General features: G+C 38.2%; 1 protein-coding gene across 1 annotated transcript in view; it reads left to right on the top strand.

The window, feature by feature from the left end:
• Positions 1-19,267, top strand: part of LOC128652635 (WD repeat-containing protein 64-like) — a 385,941-nt gene extending 366,674 nt beyond the window's left edge. Inside the window, exons 26-29 of the mRNA XM_053705567.1 lie at positions 2,942-3,030; positions 16,293-16,480; positions 16,962-17,056; positions 18,804-19,267. Coding sequence (XP_053561542.1) covers positions 2,942-3,030; positions 16,293-16,480; positions 16,962-17,056; positions 18,804-18,972 — 541 coding nt within the window. The 3' untranslated portion in view covers positions 18,973-19,267. The remainder of the gene's footprint in view (positions 1-2,941; positions 3,031-16,292; positions 16,481-16,961; positions 17,057-18,803) is intronic.
• Positions 19,268-22,527: the final 3,260 nt, after the last annotated feature.

Here is a 22,527-nt window from a genome sequence, read left to right as displayed (position 1 = left end):
ACAGCGTTAAAACCTGAACGCACAACTCGTAATCTAGCTGTTAGTTTGGAAGCAACAGCATATTGTATTCCTGCCATGAAGCATTTTTCTTATTCTTAAAGGGACATTATACACTCATTTTTTCTTTGCATAAATGTTTTGTAGATGATCTATTTATATAGCCCATGACATTTTTTTTTTTTTTAAAAATGTTTAGTTTTGCTTATTTTTAAATAACATTGCTCTGATTTTCAGACTCCTAACCAAGCCCCAAAGTTTTATGTGAATACCGTCAGCTACCTTCTCCAGCTTGCTCCTGTTTGTGTAAATGGTCTTTTCATATATATATTTTTATATTACTTTAGAATTCAGATTATGGCATTTAGGTCTTATTACATTAAATCTTTACACTTTCTATTTTGTATTTTAATGCATTTAGATTCTGTATACAGTAGTTTATTTAGGATTGTGATTTTACAGGTTCTAATTATGCTTTGACACTTAAAGAAGTGTATTGTGAATTGTAAGCACACTTCACCAGCATACAGCTGGTAAAATAAATCAATGACACCTGCTAGTGTAAAATGCTTAGAGAATATAATTAATATTGTGAAAGAGCTTTAAACATCCCCTGGGAACTCCCTTGTTAGGACCAAGGAATTCCGCTTTCCCTCCCACTTACTGTCAGTTGTTTTTTACATAGAACAAATGCAAAATGCAAGTGTACTTTGTAAAAAATAAACAAAACACAGAAATATACTAAGTATTATCCTTATTTGCTAAAGTAACACAGAAACTTTCAAAGCCTAATCAGAATGTGTAAAATCACTGCTGTATACTGGACCCAATCAGAAGTACAAAGTAATATAAAATACAAAGCATAAAGTGTAAATGTAATAAAACACTCATGTTATTCAGTGCTGGGCTTGTTTCTCTTTACCGTACAGAAATGTATGGAAATCCCCATAGAGAAGTATAGCAAATGTACCTGTCTAGAACCTGGTGAAAAATCTTGTAGTGCTCATCATCTATTCTGAGCAGAGAGCTTTAATGGAAGCAGCTCTCATCTATCTGGGACTTCCAGCTTATGCCCTTTTTCTTAAGAGAATTCAGAGAGTTCAGCCCCTGTGAAGTCTACACTATAATTTCTCTCTAAGAATGAATCTTTGATCTGCGTGGCCATAGAACTATCAAAACTGAAAAACTGTGAAATCCCAAAGTTTATACAAAAAGTTTGAGTCCCTATGCTAGATATGCTGATGTACTCAGAGCAAAGATCATCATGAGACTAATTTGCAGATGCAAATCTCTGCCTTTAAATGCATAACAACCTGTTCAAATTATGAAGGTGGGTTGTCATTCTCATGGTGACCCCCTCACTGCAGGCTTCAGTCATTGGTGGTGTAGTGGACAGCACTCCCAAAGTTGCATGCCGGTAATCACAGAGAGGGCAGGACCTGCTCTTTTGAAAGAGAAACACCACACAACACATAGAGTTTTTCTGGGAATGGGACTTTATATGGTTAATAAAAAAAAAAAAATCTGCTATGCCTTGAGACCCCTATTAATTTTATTTTATAGTAAACAAGTTTAAATAAAAGTATTAATTTTGTCTGTATAGTAGGGTGATCACCGTGGTGACAGTGATAACCTTGCAAATAAAAAGTGCTTTTATTTCTTTACTGACACAAATAGCTCCCTCTAGTTTATATTATAACCCCCAAAAGCCTGTATGGGCCCCTTTTTTGCATGTGGTTACCCTTAATGAGAATTTACTAAGCCGTTCACAGTAACAGCAGTGGTCACTTGGTCATTTTAAATATTATTTACTAAAATCTTAAGAAAAATGTACATTATATTTTATAGTTTTGTTGCAGCTTTCTCAATCACCATGAAATATAAATAAAATCATGGTGTATCTGCTGGGCTTGCTAAAAAAAAAGCCAATACATAATTTATATGGCTTACAATAGTGTTAAAATGAAAGCAGAAAAAAAATTTAAATCTCCTTTGCACAGGGGTGTGAATAGGGCAGGAAGGGGTTAAATATGTAGAAATGTATAAAGTTTTAGCCTCCATATAGTAATGAATGCCGCCATGTTCTTTCCTCGGTTTCCTTTGGATTGAAAGCCTTTTTTATATTATCTCCTCTGCTGAGCCCAGTTTGGGACAGTTATAAATAAGCCACAAGAGTAAGGATCTCCTCGTGTTTAATGTCCGTTTAAGAATGATTTCTACAGTGCGAGAATATTGTGTGACAAGAGAGAAATTATTCAAGTATTAAACACAGTAATTAAAATTCATTAAAAAGCTCTTGCTTTTGTGTAAAAAGTGTGCTCCTCTTTCAATAATCTTTTTTTTTTCTATTTTGCATGTACATTTTATTTAAATATCTTTGTTGGCATGCCAGCATGCCACCAGTCCTGCAGATTAAAATAGGTTTTCTGGGTTTCAGAAAGTGTTATTCTTTTTAAAAACTGTGCTTTGTTTAAAACATGGGACCACATTTAACAAGCTGCAAAAGCAGCTTAGGGCTCCAGCTTTTCAGGCTCACCTAAAACGCTAGTTAAGTAGAAGCGGTCTAAGAAATCCAGACCCGGATGATTGACAGCCCCTGCTTGTGGCCATTGCTTGTGCAATGTTAAATAAATGGAGCCCATGGTCTTTAATAAATGGAGCACATCACAAAAGTGATGTGCATTCAGACTTTTCATTATCAGATTCAGACTAATTCCGAATATGGCCACCGCCAGCAGCATTCAACCATTTTCGGAGCCGGACGTCTGTGTGCTGATCCAAATATAGCAAAATGCTGTTGGCGGCACCATATTCGACATTTGTTTGGTAATGAAAAGTCTGAATGGACAGCTCTAGTTTTTAAATATGTATTATATGGTAAATAGCAAGTCAGTATTTGTTACTTTTGTTATAATTGCTCTGAAAATGTGTTTCCTTTTTTTAGTTTAGAAGTGATAAAAGAAGATAATGTTGTCCTTTCCTCCTCACTGGATTGTACAATGCGTCTTTGGAGCTTGAATGGAGAATTCATTGGTAAGTTATTTTTGAGTGAAACAGTAACATTTGCGTGCGAACGTTAAGGGGTTATCATGGGTGTTTTCACGTGTGGTGTTTATCGCTCGTCTTACAAGTTAAAAGTAAAAGCGATTGCTTAAGCACAATTTAAGTTAACGGTTAGCACATCCTCAGAGCTCTGGTTAACTGTTTAGCAAAACAAAAAAGTGTCAAAAATACATTACAGTTATAATAAGTTATAAGGACTCAAACATATGGGGTCTCGTGCAAATTGATTTAACATTGATATACATACATATAAGTGTCTAAAGATGGATGTATATACATACATATATATATATATATATATATATATATATATATATATATATATATATATACATACATATGTATATATATATATGTATTTACAGACATATATATACAAATACATCTGTACACATATATATAGACATATATATAAGTGCACTGGAGCCCATTGTAGTTAAGTAGATTAAAACATGTAAATCATAATTATGCAATATTCATATTTCAGAAAGTGTTATACTGTGTATTTACTGTAAATATTTCACCTGTCAATGTTCTGCACATAGGGGAATATGTTCTAAGTATATTTAAATAGATATTCCTATATATCTCTCTATATATCTAGACCTATAGATAATCATCTATCTATATATACAGTGTATATATATATATATATATATATATATATATATATATATAGTACCAAAAAACATTATATATATATATATACAATATATATATATATGTGTGTGTGTGTGTGTGTGTGTGTGTGTGTGTATTTATGAATAAATAGAAACATAATTTATGTAAGAACTTACCTGATAAATTCATTTCTTTCATATTAGCAAGAGTCCATGAGCTAGTGACTTTTGGGATATACATTCCTACCAGGAGGGGCAAAGTTTCCCAAACCTCAAAATGCCTATAAATACACCCCTCACCACACCCACAATTCAGTTTAACGAATAGCCAAGAAGTGGGGTGATAAAAAAGTGCGAAAGCATATAAAATAAGGAATTGGAATAATTGTGCTTTATACAAAAATCATAACCACCACAAAAAAAGGGTGGGCCTCATGGACTCTTGCTAATATGAAAGAAATGAATTTATCAGGTAAGTTCTTACATAAATTATGTTTTCTTTCATGTAATTAGCAAGAGTCCATGAGCTAGTGACGTATGGGATAATGATTACCCAAGATGTGGATCTTTCCACGCAAGAGTCACTAGAGAGGGAGGGATAAAATAAAGACAGCCAATTCCTGCTGAAAATAATCCACACCCAAAATAAAGTTTAATGAAAAACATAAGCAGAAGATTCAAACTGAAACCGCTGCCTGAAGTACTTTTCTACCAAAAACTGCTTCAGAAGAAGAAAATACATCAAAATGGTAGAATTTAGTAAAAGTATGCAAAGAGGACCAAGTTGCTGCTTTGCAAATCTGATCAATCGAAGCTTCATTCCTAAACGCCCAGGAAGTAGAAACTGACCTAGTAGAATGAGCTGTAATCCTTTGAGGCGGAGTTTTACCCGACTCAACATAGGCAAGATGAATTAAAGATTTCAACCAAGATGCCAAAGAAATGGCAGAAGCTTTCTGGCCTTTTCTAGAACCGGAAAAGATAACAAATAAACTAGAAGTCTTTCGGAAAGACTTAGTAGCTTCAACATAATATTTCAAAGCTCTAACAACATCCAAAGAATGTAACGATTTCTCCTTAGAATTCTTAGGATTAGGACATAATGAAGGAACCACAATTTCTCTACTAATGTTGTTGGAATTCACAACTTTAGGTAAAAATTCAAAAGAAGTTCGCAACACTGCCTTATCCTGATGAAAAATCAGAAAAGGAGACTCACAAGAAAGAGCAGATAATTCAGAAACTCTTCTGGCAGAAGAGATTGCCAAAAGGAACAAAACTTTCCAAGAAAGTAATTTAATGTCCAATGAATGCATAGGTTCAAACGGAGGAGCTTGAAGAGCCCCTAGAACCAAATTCAAACTCCAAGGAGGAGAAATTGACTTAATGACAGGTTTGATACGAACCAAAGCTTGTACAAAACAATGAATATCAGGAAGATTAGCAATCTTTCTGTGAAAAAGAACAGAAAGAGCAGAGATTTGTCCTTTCAAGGAACTTGCGGACAAACCTTTATCTAAACCATCCTGAAGAAACTGTAAAATTCTTGGAATTCTAAAAGAATGCCAAGAAAAATGATGAGAAAGACACCAAGAAATATAAGTCTTCCAGACTCTATAATATATCTCTCTGGATACAGATTTACGAGCCTGTAACATAGTATTAATCACAGAGTCAGAGAAACCTCTTTGACTAAGAATCAAGCGTTCAATCTCCATACCTTTAAATTTAAGGATTTGAGATCCTGATGGAAAAAACATAATTTATGCTTACCTGATAAATTCCTTTCTTCTGTTGTGTGATCAGTCCACGGGTCATCATTACTTCTGGGATATTATCTGCTCCCCTACAGGAAGTGCAAGAGGATTCACCCAGCAGAGTTGCTATATAGCTCCTCCCCTCTACGTCACCTCCAGTCATTCGACCAAAGACCAACGAGAAAGGAGAAGCCAAGGGTGTAGTGGTGACTGAATTATAATTTAAAAAATATGTACCTGCCGTAAAAAACAGGGCGGGCCGTGGACTGATCACACAACAGAAGAAAGGAATTTATCAGGTAAGCATAAATTATGTTTTCTTCTGTTATGTGTGATCAGTCCACGGGTCATCATTACTTCTGGGATACCAATACCAAAGCAAAAGTACACGGATGACGGGAGGGATAGGCAGGCTCATTATACAGAAGGAACCACTGCCTGAAGAACCTTTCTCCCAAAAATAGCCTCCGAAGAAGCAAAAGTGTCAAATTTGTAAAATTTGGAAAAAGTATGAAGCGAAGACCAAGTTGCAGCCTTGCAAATCTGTTCAACAGAGGCCTCATTCTTAAAGGCCCAAGTGGAAGCCACAGCTCTAGTGGAATGAGCTGTAATTCTTTCAGGAGGCTGCTGTCCAGCAGTCTCATAGGCTAAACGTATTATGCTACGAAGCCAAAAAGAGAGAGAGGTAGCAGAAGCTTTTTGACCTCTCCTCTGTCCAGAATAAACGACAAACAGGGAAGAAGTTTGGCGAAAATCTTTAGTTGCCTGCAAGTAGAACTTGAGGGCACGAACTACATCCAGATTGTGTAGAAGACGTTCCTTCTTTGAAGAAGGATTTGGACACAAGGATGGAACAACAATCTCTTGATTGATATTCCTGTTAGAGACAACCTTAGGTAAGAACCCAGTTTTAGTACGCAGAACTACCTTGTCTGAGTGAAAGATCAGATAAGGAGAATCACAATGTAGGGCTGATAACTCAGAGACTCTTCGAGCCGAGGAAATAGCCATTAAAAATAGAACTTTCCAAGATAACAATTTTATATCAATGGAATGAAGGGGTTCAAACGGAACACCCTGTAAAACGTTAAGAACTAAGTTTAAACTCCATGGCGGAGCAACAGTTTTAAACACAGGCTTGATCCTAGCTAAAGCCTGACAAAAGGCCTGGATGTCTGAATTTTCTGACAGACGCCTGTGCAACAAGATGGACAGAGCTGAGATCTGTCCCCTTAATGAGCTAGTCGATAAACCCTTTTCTAAACCTTCTTGTAGAAAAGACAATATCCTAGGAATCCTAGCCTTACTCCAGGAGTAATCTTTGGATTCACACCAGTATAGGTATTTACGCCATATTTTATGGTAAATCTTTCTGGTAACAGGCTTCCTAGCCTGTATCAGGGTATCAATAACCGACTCAGAAAAACCACGTTTTGATAAAATCAAGCGTTCAATTTCCAAGCAGTCAGCTTCAGAGAAGTTAGACTTTGATGTTTGAATGGACCCTGAATCAGAAGGTCCTGTCTTAGAGGTAGAGACCAAGGCGGACAGGATGACATGTCCACTAGATCTGCATACCAAGTCCTGCGCGGCCATGCAGGCGCTATTAGAATCACTGATGCTCTCTCCTGTTTGATTTTGGCAATCAATCGAGGAAGCAGCGGGAAGGGTGGAAACACATAAGCCATCCTGAAGTTCCAAGGTGCTGTCAAAGCATCTATCAGAACCGCTCCCGGATCCCTGGATCTGGATCCGTAGCGAGGAAGTTTGGCGTTCTGGCGAGACGCCATGAGATCTATCTCTGGTTTGCCCCAACGTCGAAGTATTTGGGCAAAGACCTCCGGATGAAGTTCCCACTCCCCCGGATGAAGAGTCTGGCGACTCAAGAAATCCGCCTCCCAGTTCTCCACTCCCGGGATGTGGATTGCTGATAGGTGGCAAGAGTGAGACTCTGCCCAGCGAATTATCTTTGATACTTCTATCATTGCTAGGGAGCTTCTTGTCCCTCCCTGATGGTTGATGTCAGCTACAGCTACAGTCGTGATGTTGTCCGACTGAAACCTGATGAACCCCCGAGTCTTTAACTGGGGCCAAGCTAGAAGGGCATTGAGAACTGCTCTCAATTCCAGAATGTTTATTGGCAGGAGACTTTCCTCCTGACTCCATTGTCCCTGAGCCTTCAGAGAATTCCAGACAGCGCCCCAACCTAGAAGGCTGGCGTCTGTTGTTACAATTGTCCAGTCCGGCCTGCTGAACGGCATCCCCCTGGACAGATGTGGCCGAGAAAGCCACCATAGAAGAGAGTTTCTGGTCTCTTGATCCAGATTCAGAGTGGGGGACAAATCTGAATAATCCCCATTCCACTGACTCAGCATGCACAATTGCAGCGGTCTGAGATGTAGGCGTGCAAAGGGTACTATGTCCATTGCTGCTACCATTAAGCCGATCACCTCCATGCATTGAGCTACTGACGGGAGTTGAATGGAATGAAGGACACGGCATGTATTTAGAAGCTTTGTTAATCTGTCTTCTGTCAGATAAATCTTCATTTCTACAGAATCTATAAGAGTCCCCAAGAATGGAACTCTTGTGAGAGGCAAGAGAGAACTCTTCTTTTCGTTCACTTTCCATCCATGCGACCTTAGAAATGCCAGAACTAACTCTGTATGAGACTTGGCAGTTTGAAAGCTTGAAGCTTGTATCAGAATGTCGTCTAGGTACGGAGCTACCGAAATTCCTCGCGGTCTCAGAACCGCTAGAAGGGCACCCAGAACCTTTGTGAAGATTCTTGGAGCCGTAGCCAATCCGAATGGAAGGGCTACAAACTGGTAATGCCTGTCTAAGAAGGCAAACCTTAGATACCGGTAATGATCTTTGTGAATCGGTATGTGAAGGTAAGCATCCTTTAAATCCACTGTGGTCATGTACTGACCCTTTTGGATCATGGGTAAGATTGTCCGAATAGTTTCCATTTTGAACGATGGAACTCTTAGGAATTTGTTTAGGATCTTTAAATCCAAGATTGGCCTGAAAGTTCCCTCTTTTTTGGGGACCACAAACAGGTTTGAGTAAAACCCTTGTCCTTGTTCCGACCGCGGAACCGGATGGATCACTCCCATTAATAATAGATCTTGTACACAGCGTAGAAACGCGTCTTTCTTTATTTGGTTTGTTGACAACCTTGACAGATGAAATCTCCCTCTTGGGGGAGATAATTTGAAGTCTAGAAGGTATCCCTGAGATATGATCTCTAGCGCCCAGGGATCCTGGACATCTCTTGCCCAAGCCTGGGCGAAGAGAGAGAGTCTGCCCCCCACTAGATCCGGTCCCGGATCGGGGGCCCTCGGTTCATGCTGTCTTAGGGGCAGCAGCAGGTTTTCTGGCCTGCTTGCCCTTATTCCAGGACTGGTTAGGTTTCCAGCCTTGTCTGTAACGAGCAACAGCTCCTTCCTGTTTTGGTGCAGTGGAAGTTGATGCTGCACCTGCTTTGAAATTCCGAAAGGGACGAAAATTAGACTGTCTAGCCTTAGCTTTGGCTTTGTCTTGAGGTAGAGCGTGGCCCTTACCTCCTGTAATGTCAGCGATAATTTCTTTCAAACCGGGCCCAAATAAAGTTTGCCCCTTGAAAGGTATATTAAGTAATTTGGACTTAGAAGTTACATCAGCCGACCAGGATTTTAGCCACAGCGCCCTACGTGCCTGAATGGCGAATCCTGAATTCTTAGCCGTAAGTTTGGTTAAATGTACTACGGCCTCCGAAATGAATGAATTAGCTAGTTTAAGGACTCTAAGCCTGTCCGTAATGTCGTCCAGCGTAGCGGAACTAAGGTTCTCTTCCAGAGACTCAATCCAAAATGCTGCCGCAGCCGTAATCGGCGCGATGCATGCAAGGGGTTGCAATATAAAACCTTGTTGAACAAACATTTTCTTAAGGTAACCCTCTAATTTTTTATCCATAGGATCTGAAAAAGCACAGCTATCCTCCACCGGGATAGTGGTGCGCTTAGCTAAAGTAGAGACTGCTCCCTCCACCTTAGGGACCGTTTGCCATAAGTCCCGTGTGGTGGCGTCTATTGGAAACATCTTTCTAAATATTGGAGGGGGTGAGAACGGCACACCGGGTCTATCCCACTCCTTAGTAACAATTTCAGTTAATCTCTTAGGTATAGGAAAAACGTCAGTACTCGCCGGTACCGCAAAGTATTTATCCAACCTACACATTTTCTCTGGTATTGCAACAGTGTTACAATCGTTAAGAGCCGCTAAGACCTCCCCTAGTAATACACGGAGGTTTTCCAATTTAAATTTAAAATTTGAAATATCTGAATCCAATCTGCTTGGATCAGAACCGTCACCTACAGAATGAAGCTCTCCGTCCTCATGCTCTGCAAGCTGTGACGCAGTATCAGACATGGCCCTAGAATTATCAGCGCACTCTGTTCTCACCCAAGAGTGATCACGCTTGCCTCTTAGTTCTGGTAACTTAGCCAAAACTTCAGTCATAACAGTAGCCATATCTTGTAATGTTATCTGTAATGGCTGCCCAGATGTACTAGGCGCCATAATATCACGCACCTCCCGGGCGGGAGACGCAGGTACTGACACGTGAGGCGAGTTAGACGGCATAACTCTCCCCTCGCTGTTTGGTGAAATTTGTTCAATTTGTACAGATTGGCTTTTATTTAAAGTAGCATCAATACAGTTAGTACATAAATTTCTATTGGGCTCCACCTTGGCATTGGAACAAATGACACAGGTATCTTCCTCTGAATCAGACATGTTTAACACACTAGCAATAAACATGCAACTTGGTTACAATCTTATTTAACAAAAACGTACTGTGCCTCAAAGAAGCACTAAACGATTAAATGACAGTTGAAATAATGAACTGAAAAACAGTTATAGCATCACTCTTTAAAAACAACACAACTTGTTAGCAAAGGTTTGTTCCCATTAGTAAAGTAACACTAATTAAATTTTAAACATAAAAATCACAGAGCAACGTTTTAAAACACAGTCACTACATAAGTCTCACAGCTCTGCTGAGAGAATCTACCTCCCTTCAAAGAAGTTTGAAGACCCCTGAGTTCTGTTAGAGATGAATCGGATCATGCAGAAAATACAAGAGTAACTGACTGGAAATTTTTGATGCGTAGCAAAGAGCGCCAAAAACGGCCCCTCCCCCTCACACACAGCAGTGAGAGAGAAACGAAACTGTCATAATCAAAACAAGCAAACTGCCAAGTGGAAAAATAATGCCCAAATATTTAGTCACTCAGTACCTCAGAAATGCAAACGATTCTACATTCCAGCAAAAACGTTTAACATGAATTAAATACCTATTAAAAGGTTTAATGTACTTTTACAGAGTAATTCCGGTGAAATACCATCCCCAGAATACTGAAGAGTAGAGTATACATACATGTCATTATAACGGTATGGCAGGATTTTCTCATCAATTCCATTCAGAAAATAAAAACTGCTACATACCTCAATGCAGATTCAACTGCCCGCTGTCCCCTGATCTGAAGCTTTTACCTCCCTCAGATGGCCGAGAAACAGCAATATGATCTTAACTACTCCGGTTAAAATCATAAGAAAAACTCTGGTAGATTCTTCTTCAAACTCTGCCAGAGAAGTAATAACACGCTCCGGTGCTATTGTAAAATAACAAACTTTTGATTGAAGTTATAAAAACTAAGTATAATCACCATAGTCCTCTCACACCTCCTATCTAGTCTTTGGGTGCAAGAGAATGACTGGAGGTGACGTAGAGGGGAGGAGCTATATAGCAACTCTGCTGGGTGAATCCTCTTGCACTTCCTGTAGGGGAGCAGATAATATCCCAGAAGTAATGATGACCCGTGGACTGATCACACATAACAGAAGAAAAGGACCTTGCGACAGAAGGTCTGGTCGTAGCGGAAGAGTCCACGGATGGCAAGAGGCCATCCGGACAAGATCCGCATACCAAAACCTGTGAGGCCATGCTGGAGCTACCAGCAGAACAAACAAGCATTCCTTCAGAATCTTGGAGATTACTCTTGGAAGAAGAACTAGAGGCGGAAAGATATAAGCAGGATGATACTTCCAAGGAAGTGATAATGCATCCACTGCTTCCGCCTGAGGATCCCGGGATCTGGACAGATACCTGGGAAGTTTCTTGTTTAGATGAGACGCCATCAGATCTATTTCTGGAAGCTCCCATATTTGAACAATCTGAAGAAATACCTCTGGGTGAAGAGACCATTCGCCCGGATGCAACGTTTGGCGACTGAGATAATCCGCTTCCCAATTGTCTATACCTGGGATATGAACCGCAGAGATTAGACAGGAGCTGGATTCCGCCCAAACCAGAATTCGAGATACTTCTTTCATAGCCAGAGGACTGTGAGTCCCTCCTTGATGATTGATGTATGCCACAGTTGTGACATTGTCTGTCTGAAAACAAATGAACGATTCTCTCTTCAGAAGAGGCCAAGACTGAAGAGCTCTGAAAATTGCTCGGAGTTCCAAAATATTGATCGGTAATCTCACCTCCTGAGATTCCCAAACTCCTTGTGCCGTCAGAGATCCCCACACAGCTCCCCAACCTGTGAGACTTGCATCTGTTGAAATTACAGTCCAGGTCAGAAGCACAAAAGAAGCCCCCTGAATTAAACGATGGTGATCTGTCCACCACGTTAGAGAGTGTCGTACAATCGGTTTTAAAGATATTAATTGAGATATCTTTGTGTAATCCCTGCACCATTGATTCAGCATACAGAGCTGAAGAGGTCGCATGTGAAAACGAGCAAAGGGGATCGCGTCCGATGCAGCAGTCATAAGACCTAGAATTTCCATGCATAAGGCTACCGAAGGGAATGATTGTGACTGAAGGTTTCGACAAGCTGAAATCAATTTTAGACGTCTCTTGTCTGTTAAAGACAGAGTCATGGACACTGAATCTATCTGGAAACCCAGAAAAGTTACCCTTGTCTGAGGGATCAATGAACTTTTTGGTAAATTGATCCTCCAACCATGATCTTGAAGAAACAACACAAGTCGATTCATATGAGATTCTGCTAAATGTAAAGACTGAGCAAGTACCAAGATATCGTCCAAATAAGGAAATACCACAATACCCTGTTCTCTGATTACAGACAGAAGGGCACCGAGAACCTTTGTAAAAATTCTTGGAGCTGTAGCTAGGCCAAACGGCAGAGCCACAAACTGGTAATGCTTGTCCAGAAAAGAAAATCTCAGGAACTGATAATGATCTGGATGAATCGGAATATGCAGATAAGCATCCTGTAAATCTATTGTGGACATATAATGCCCTTGCTGAACAAAAGGCAAGATAGTCCTTACAGTTACCATTTTGAACGTTGGTATCCTTACATAACGATTCAATATTTTTAGATCCAGAACTGGTCTGAAGGAATTCTCCTTCTTTGGTACAATGAAGAGATTTGAATAAAACCCCATCCCCTGTTCCAGAACTGGAACTGGCATAATTACTCCAGCCAACTCTAGATCTGAAACACAATTCAGAAATGCATGAGCTTTCACTGGATTTACTGGGACACGGGAAAGAAAAAATCTCTTTGCAGGAGGTCTCATCTTGAAACCAATTCTGTACCCTTCTGAAACAATGTTCTGAATCCAAAGATTGTGAACAGAATTGAACCAAATTTCTTTGAAAAAACGTAACCTGCCCCCTACCAGCTGAGCTGGAATGAGGGCCACACCTTCATGTGGACTTAGAAGCAGGCTTTGCCTTTCTAGAAGGCTTGGATTTATTCCAGACTGGAGATGGTTTCCAAACTGAAACTGCTCCTGAGGATGAAGGATCAGGCTTTTGTTCTTTGTTGAAACGAAAGGAACGAAAACGATTATTAGCCCTGTTTTTACCCTTAGATTTTTTATCCTGTGGTAAAAAAGTTCCTTTCCCACCAGTAACAGTTGAGATAATGGAATCCAACTGAGAACCAAATAATTTGTTACCCTGGAAAGAAATGGAAAGTAGAGTTGATTTAGAAGCCATATCAGCATTCCAAGTTTTAAGCCATAAAGCTCTTCTAGCTAAAATAGCTAGAGACATAAACCTGACATCAACTCTGATAATATCAAAAATGGCATCACAGATAAAATTATTAGCATGCTGAAGAAGAATAATAATATTATGAGAATCATGATCTGTTACTTGTTGTGCTAAAGTCTCCAACCAAAAAGTTGGAGCTGCAGCAACATCAGCCAAAGATATAGCAGGTCTAAGAAGATTACCTGAACACAGATAAGCTTTTCTTAGAAAGGATTCAATTTTCCTATCTAAAGGATCTTTAAACGAAGTACCATCTGACGTAGGAATAGTAGTACGTTTAGCAAGGGTAGAAATAGCCCCATCAACTTTAGGGAATTTGTCCCAAAATTCTAATCTGTCAGACGGCACAGGATATAATTGCTTAAAACGTTTAGAAGGAGTAAATGAATTACCCAATTTATCCCATTCTCTGGAAATTACTTCAGAAATAGCATTAGGAACTTCTGGAATAACCACAGGAGATTTAAACACTTTATCTAAACGTTTAGAATTAGTATCAAGAGGACCAGAATCCTCTATTTCTAAAGCAATTAGTACTTCTTTAAGTAAAGAACGAATAAATTCCATTTTAAATAAATATGAAGATTTATCAGCATCAATCTCTGAGACAGAATCCTCTGAACCAGAAGAGTCATCAGAATCAGAATGATGATGTTCATTTAAAAATTCATCTGTAGAGAGAGAAGTTTTAAAAGATTTTTTATGTTTACTAGAAGGAGAAATAACAGACATAGCCTTCTTGATGGATTCAGAAACAAAATCTCTTATGTTATCAGGAACATTCTGCACCTTAGATGTTGAGGGAACTGCAACAGGCAATGGTACATTACTAAAGGAAATATTATCTGCTTTAACAAGTTTGTCATGACAATTAATACAAGCAACAGCCGGAGGAATAGCTACCAAAAGTTTACAGCAGATACACTTAACTTTGGTAGTTCCAGCACTAGACAGCGATTTTCCTGAAGTATCTTCTGACTCAGATGCAACGTGAGACATCTTGCAATATGTAAGAGAAAAAACAACATATAAAGCAAAATTGATCAAATTCCTTAAATGACAGTTTCAGGAATGGGAAAAAATGCCAATAAACAAGCTTCTAGTAACCAGAAGCAAAGAAAAAATGAGACTGAAATAATGTGGAGACAAAAGCGACGCCCATATTTTTTGGCGCCAAATAATACGCCCACATTGTTTGGCGCCTAAATGCTTTTTGGCGCCAAAAATGACGCCACATCCGGAACGCCGACATTTTTGGCGCAAAAGAACGTCAAAAAATGACGCAACTTCCGGCGACACGTATGACGCCGGAAACAGAAAAGATTTTTTGCGCCAAAAAATGACGCAATAAAATGAAGCATTTTCAGCCCCCGCGAGCCTAACAGCCCACAGGGAAAAAAAGTCAAATTTTTAAGGTAAGAAAAAATGAATGATTCAAACGCATTATCCCAAATATGAAACTGACTGTCTGAAAATAAGGAATGTTGAACATTCTGAGTCAAGGCAAATAAATGTTTGAATACATATATTTAGAACTTTATAAATAAAGTGCCCAACCATAGCTTAGAGTGTCACAGAAAATAAGATTTACTTACCCCAGGACACTCATCTACATGTTTGTAGGAAGCCAAACCAGTACTGAAACGAAAATCAGCAGAGGTAATGGTATATAAATAAGAGTATATCGTCGATCTGAAAAGGGAGGTAAGAGATGAATCTCTACGACCGATAACAGAGAACCTATGAAATAGACCCCGTAGAAGGAGATCACTGCATTCAAATAGGCAATACTCTCCTCACATCCCTCTGACATTCACTGCACGCTGAGAGGAAAACCGGGCTCCAACTTGCTGCGGAGCGCATATCAACGTAGAATCTAGCACAAACTTACTTCACCACCTCCATAGGAGGCAAAGTTTGTAAAACTTAATTGTGGGTGTGGTGAGGGGTGTATTTATAGGCATTTTGAGGTTTGGGAAACTTTGCCCCTCCTGGTAGGAATGTATATCCCATACGTCACTAGCTCATGGACTCTTGCTAATTACATGAAAGAAATATATTTTTGTATGTGAAGAACACTGAAATGTGAAATATTCATATTTTTATGTTGGATTAGCACACATAAGAATGTGTGATTGTGTTTGCAGGCAGGTAGGGTGTTTCTTCCACTTTTTTTCTTCTTTGACTTCTATGGGGTAATATTTAAACGTGCACGCGATATTCTAAGTTTGTTTTTTTTACTCACGTCAGGTTAGGACGCAAGCGATAACTTTGTATTTTCCATCTGTAATATGACCGCAACCCGATGCGTGCAAAAAGCTTACTTCTAGCACAGTTAGCGCAGGAATGTTAAATAGTGCTTCACTTGTTATCTGGCCTTTAAAAGGAGAATTTAATTAAGCAAATTTGCATGTCATATTATTCAAATGGAGAATCCCATATGTCTTCATGTTGGAACATAGTAAATACCCCAGAGCTGTGGATATGCATTGCCACTCTGATAAACTGACAGCAATTGTGACATTTTATACTTCTACTGAAAAAGAGGTCACTTATCTTTTAGCAGACCGCTCGTTTGCCCCATTTAATTGATACAATTGGGTCATTAAGTAAAGAATCGCAATACTGAACACTGCATTTTAGAGGTGATATAAATATATTAAATCAGCAGGTTTAATATAAATATACACTTATTTTTGGAGAGAATAATTTGCAAGTTTAACAACTGTTTTTGGGCATAATATTTATCTGTATCTTTGTGCTCACTTTCAGGGACATTTGGACAGAGAGACTTATGGGAGATTTCTACTCCTGCTTCTTGGAAACACCCTATGGTGCCCCATGAGATTTTGGTAGATCCAGAAAGTATGCCCAGCCACCCAGTGCTTGAAGGAGAAATGCATATGTCAGACACTGTTTCTTCTGTGGAAAAACAGGATAAAGATATTTCCGATAATAAGGTTTGGGGATGCTTCCAATAATAGATAACTGTGCTTTAAAAAAACTAATTGCATGACATAAGAATATGTTTTACAGGACCAAATTATCAAATGAAAACGTATCCATCTTAGACTAGAGAGTAACTGTAAATCCTGCAAATGTGTTTAATGGACTTTCACGCAATTTTTCATTGACATATTTTAATTTCATATGACAACCAACAATTTCTTAGAAGCACAATGCTCCTTTTCAACTTAAATATATATTTATGTTGTGACGATTCAAAGGAATAATTACACCAGGAATGCTATGGTAATTATCTTAATGAGATGTCAATTTACAGTGACTATAGTCCTGAAAGTGGCCTACTAAATTGCGCCTTCTTCCTTGTCACATTAATATTTTGTATTTAGAAAGTGATTATGGAAAAGAAAATGATTGCTAATGTAGAGGGAGCCACTTTCTTTTACTCATAAAATACTATGTGTGCTAATATTACAGCATAACATGAACAACTGTGCCAAGTTCACAGTCACCGACAGTGATATCCAAGAAGAAATTGACAAGCTGGATGTTTCAATTTGTCAAGAAAAATGGTAAGTTGCCATATGTGACTGATCATCATGTGAAAGATTTATTTGTGTGACTACAAGGAAATAAGATACCTACTGTATACTAAACAGGGTTTTCAAGGGATGGATTCCTGAGCAGCTCTTGAATTTCAGGCATTACACAATGTACTAACAAATTAGAGTTGTAATTGATTGTACAAAATATATTTGGTATACAGATTAACAACGCAGTGTTGTTTGCTGATACTATACTTATAGAAAGTATGGGCTTGATTAATCCCTTTAATGCAATTTTTATTTCATGATTCAGATAGAATATACAATTCTAAGCAACTTTCCAATTTACTTCTATTATCTAATTTGCTTCATTCTCTTGATATCCTTTTTCGAAGGAGCAGCAATTCACTACTGTGAGCTAGCTGAACACATCGGGTGAGCCAATGATAACAGACAAATATTTGTAGCCACCAATCAGCAGCTAGATCCCAGTAGTGCTTTGCTGATCTTGTGCCTATATATTTATGCTTTTCAACAAATGATAGCAAGGCAACAAATCAAATTAGATAATAGTTGTAAATTGGAAAGTTTAAAATTGTATGTTCTATCTAAATCATGAAAGTTTAATTTTGACTTTTCTGTTCTTTAAAGCTCTAGGAACCCCAAGATTCAGTTTGAAAGGCAATCACCTGCCCTTTCAAACTGTAACTTGGAGGTATCAAAACACATTTCACTTAAATCTCATGAATTTTCACAGTAAACTTCCTTAAACTAAATAGGATAATAACATGACTGTGCCTGCACATGCCAGATGCACACTCCATTGCAAGTCCTGGAACTAGCATTCTTTACAGATGGGTGTGAATACTTAGGACATTTTGAAGTAAATATCTTGCTTTTTTACATAGAAATGTTAAGGTGATTTGGGTATCATGTCCATTTAAGGAAGTTTACTGTGAAATCTCATGAGATCACAGCAAAAGCAATGCAATACCTCAGCACTGTTTGTTTTATATTAACTTGCAGCTTTACAGCAGCTCTAACTGTTCACAGAGCACTTACTCTGATGAGCTGAAGAGATTATGAGGTAAATTATCTTCCCTTTTTACATAGAGATGTTCAGGTGATATTTTTATGTCAGCTTTTTACTGTTATGCTCCATTACTTTCAAGTGAATTTACATATAAATAGTGTGTCCCTTTAAAGGGACATGAAACCCAATTTTTTTCTTTCATGATTCAGATAGAGAATACAAATTTAAACAACTTTCCAATTTACTTTTATTTTTTAAATTGCTTCCTCTTGTTATCTATTGCTGAAAGGTTTATCTAGGAAAACTCAGGAGCAGCAAAGAACCTAGGTACTAGGTGGCTGCATATATATACCGATTGTCATTGGCTTACCCATGTGTTCAGTCAGCAATCAGTAGTGCATTGCTGCTCATTCAACAAAGCATACAAAAAGAACAAAGAAAAATGTATAATAGGAGTAAATTAGTAAGTCACTTAAAATTGCATGTTCTATCTGAATCATGAAAGAAAAAAATTGGGGTTCATATCCCTTTAATTAATTTATCTTACACTTTGGACAAACTTGATGGGCCTTCTGATTCTTGTCTGCTGTCAAAATGTATATTTGTATGAAAAAGTTTCCAAAATTAAGCATGTACTATCTTGGTAATAAATTACACCTTTGCAGTATGATAAAAGTTGAAGCATTTACCATTTTTTGCATTAAGCAAAACCTTTATTCTACTTTCTATTTAACTTTGTAGGCTGCGCCATGAAAAATACAGGAGGCTACAGGAATCTATGAATCACAGTGGATTAAGTATCTATAACTCTCTTAGATGCTGTGACCTTATTAATGTATCTCTTACATTGAAAAAGCCAAACATGTCCGCAGTTGGTTCTGATCCCTTCCAAAGTGATATAACATTATAAAACAAGCAGTTAATACGGAAAATGCGGACCTATTATCTCATTTATTCATGAGACTGACATGGAATAAAATGTTACAATATAATCAAAAAGTCAAAATGGTCAATCCTGATTCATTCAAGAGGCTTTTCAAGGGATGTGTCGATAAACTGCAAAACAGAGTGGATTTTGCTATAAAACCGTCAGTTTCAATGTTTCTAAAACAGTTTGTTTTGTATGCAGATTTTTTGCAATGCAGTTATTAATTTCAGGTGGACAAATCAAAAAATGAATTAAAGAATTAATGAAAGTAACCAAATCAGACTCCAATCTTTCCATTGTTATCTGCCACTCCACACACAAATACTTAATGAATGTTTATTTATAAATTTGGAACACACTACAACCTTTAATCTCCTCTACTCTGGACCTATTTTCAGTCAGGACCAGGGCAGAGTCTATAATGGGTCCTAATGGAGAGAATATGATTGCCTTCATTAATATGAGTGTCCAAGTCACATATATACTGTATCTATGTATCTCTTTTGCATTTAGGATGCAGTTGGGTTTAGACTGTAATGGAGAGTTGGGGGGAAGACATTTATTCTCTCATTCAGAGAGCCAGGGGAGGAATTACCATTGGTGCAGTAGGTGGCACCAGGTCCCAAGTGATGGGAGAACCAAATCAGCTTATGCAAGTTGTATATAGTCCTAATGCAGGGGAGTCTTATTTGTGTAGGCTGCAGTTCCATCTATCTATCTATCTATCTATCTATCTATCTATCTATCTATCTATCTATCTATCTATCCTCAAAATCATTATACAAAACAGAATGTATGCTATTACTATTGTTTAATACTTTGTTATCTTTCGGGGCTTAAAATGTTGCGCCAAGGACCTCTGTTGAGTAGGTCCCCGTCTGCAGACTGCACACTATCAGCGATATTCCCTGTGCGGTCCCTGGTCAGGGTTTATATAAAAAAATGTACAGTATTGTAAACTTGAAAAAAAAAAATCTAAATAAATTTGTAAAACTGAACTTGCTTGTCCTTGAGTTATTATTGTATCTATTTATTCATTGATTATTTCTCGTTATCCTCTGACTTCTCACACCCAATTTCTCTGCATTTACAGCTGTATTTACTCTCCATCTTTCCCCAATGCCCTTTCATCCATATTTTTAATCCCTCTCCATGGCTGTGCTTTTATTGTTAAAAAGTAACTTGCCACATTATGGCCAAAGTTATAGAGTCACTATATTTATGAAAAAAACTAATGGCATGGTAGCAGTGTCACTAAAGGTTTTCCTTAAAGGGATATTATAGTTGAAAAATAACATGCTCGAATTCATTTTAAGCCTTATGACCCTTTAATGCGATGTGTTTAACCTCCACATAGTAGAAGTACTGCTTGACCCCTGCAAGCACTGCTGATCCTGAGCAGAAACGGCAGCTGATCCAATTATCAGTGCTAGTCACATGACTCAGCTGTGTAATTAGTCTGCTGATTGGATCAGCATCGGTTTTCGTGCAGAACCCGCAATGCTCCCGAATAGTACTTCTACTATGTGTTTCAAATCTTTACGGGGTTAAACACATAGCATGAAAGGGTTGCTAGTCTTAAATGGCTTTTTTCTTGCCCTTGCACCATATGACAGCCATCAGCCAATAACAAAATGCATATACGTATATACTGTAAATTCCTACACTGGTGCCTCTAAAAGTGCTTATAAAAGGATTGTGCACATTTGATAATGGAAGTTAATTTGAAAATGAATTACAATTGCATGCTCTATCATGAAAGTTTAATTTTAACTTTAGTGTTCCTTTAAGTATTTATCATAAGCATTCATCATAAAAATAACATATAATTACCTTAAAGCAGGGTCGGCTCCAGAACGAATGAAATGTGGGGGCATTTTTTTCATGATGGGGCACGCATTTACAAAGCATGTATGAGAGTCAAAATAACTCAAATAAGCAGACCTACATATTCTGCAGGAAAGTGTAGCTCCTGGCTGGCTTATCCCCCTCTATTAACATTTGAATAATATGTGCTAATTCACTAGGTAAAAGAATGAAGTCTAAATCCTATGCAGTGCACTAAAACAGAACCATTAAACTTGAGACCCCCAGTGCAATAGCTCCTTAGAAACAAATCACCCCTTAACCACCATGATCCAAAACCCTTAAACTCATTCTCAAATCTCAATCATGTCCCCTAAACAACCATGCACCCAAACCCCCCAATGCAATTAACTCCTTTGTTTGCAATAGCAGTGAGGATAGTAGGTTTTCAGGTACTGGTAATTTTGTAGATTAGATTTAGCTATACCTGTTCCGCAATAACTAACGGATATCAGGCTACTTAATACAACCTATGTACTGTGAACCTATAAGAATATGATTGTATCATATAAATATGTCTATAAATGGCTACCGGCTTCTATCGACGCCGGTAGCCATTTATTAGACATGTACGATTCGGTTCAGTCCGAATTGAAATTCGAACGAATTTGGAGATTCGGATCGATTTGAATTTCCGAATTGCGGCAGTGCCGAATCTACAGAATAAATCCGAATTGATTCGAATTTATTCGGTAGATTCGGATGGATTCGGATGGCCGTGTATTACACTAGTATTGTACAGTATACTAGTGTAATACACAGCACATCCCACTTAACACTGACCGAAATTCCGAATCGATTCGAACCGAATCGAACCAAATCGAACCGAATTTCCCACGAATCCGAAAAAAATCCGAATGAATCCGAAACGAATTAATTCGATTTCTTCCGAATTCGAATTGATCCGAACCGAAATTCGAATCGGTCCGAACCGAATTTTTCGACGCTGCACATTATAGACTTATATGATACAATCATATTCTTATCATGATCTATTGTTTAAGAAAATGAATAACTCATGATAGTTAGGTAAAATTAATAGGGTTAAAGACAAGTCCAAAAAGTCTCTAACTTCCAATTCCAAATAAGAGGTTAAGACACGGAGCTCCTTGCAGATGCGTGATGCAACCTCACAGTTCGGCAGCTGACTCCGCCCCCAGCATGCAGCATTACATAACAATTCATTATTTTATTTATTATTTTTAAAGCGTATGATCATATCAATATTTTTTGAGGGGGCACAGCATTCCATTTGGGTAGGCATTGCCCCTCAATGCCCCCCCCTTGGAGCCGACCCTGCCTTAAAGGGACATTCTGTTAAAAAATTAAATGTACATATTTTCAATAAACAAGTATTGGCAAAAATGCTTCTAGTAAAAGTTATCACTGTTTTAGTGTTAACATTTTACGTGCATGTGAAGCATAGCTACATATTCTCAGTGCACCAGCATTTTAAAAACTGCATCTGCTCAAAACACCAGAGGGGTTGTATCATTCAGTCAGACTCTGTGAGCAAGTGCTGTGTTTAAAATGCTGGTGCACGGTGCATACTTAAATACACTTTTAAAACAGCTAAAGCTTTTATTAGAAGCATTTTGCTAATACATAATATTACAGAAAAGCTTCTATTCAAAACTTAAATGCATCCATGTGGATATCAATTTTGACTAG

Source organism: Bombina bombina, chromosome 3, assembly GCF_027579735.1.
Source record: "Bombina bombina isolate aBomBom1 chromosome 3, aBomBom1.pri, whole genome shotgun sequence".
NCBI lineage: Eukaryota > Metazoa > Chordata > Amphibia > Anura > Bombinatoridae > Bombina > Bombina bombina.
This window is presented reverse-complemented; position numbering and strand designations above follow the sequence as displayed.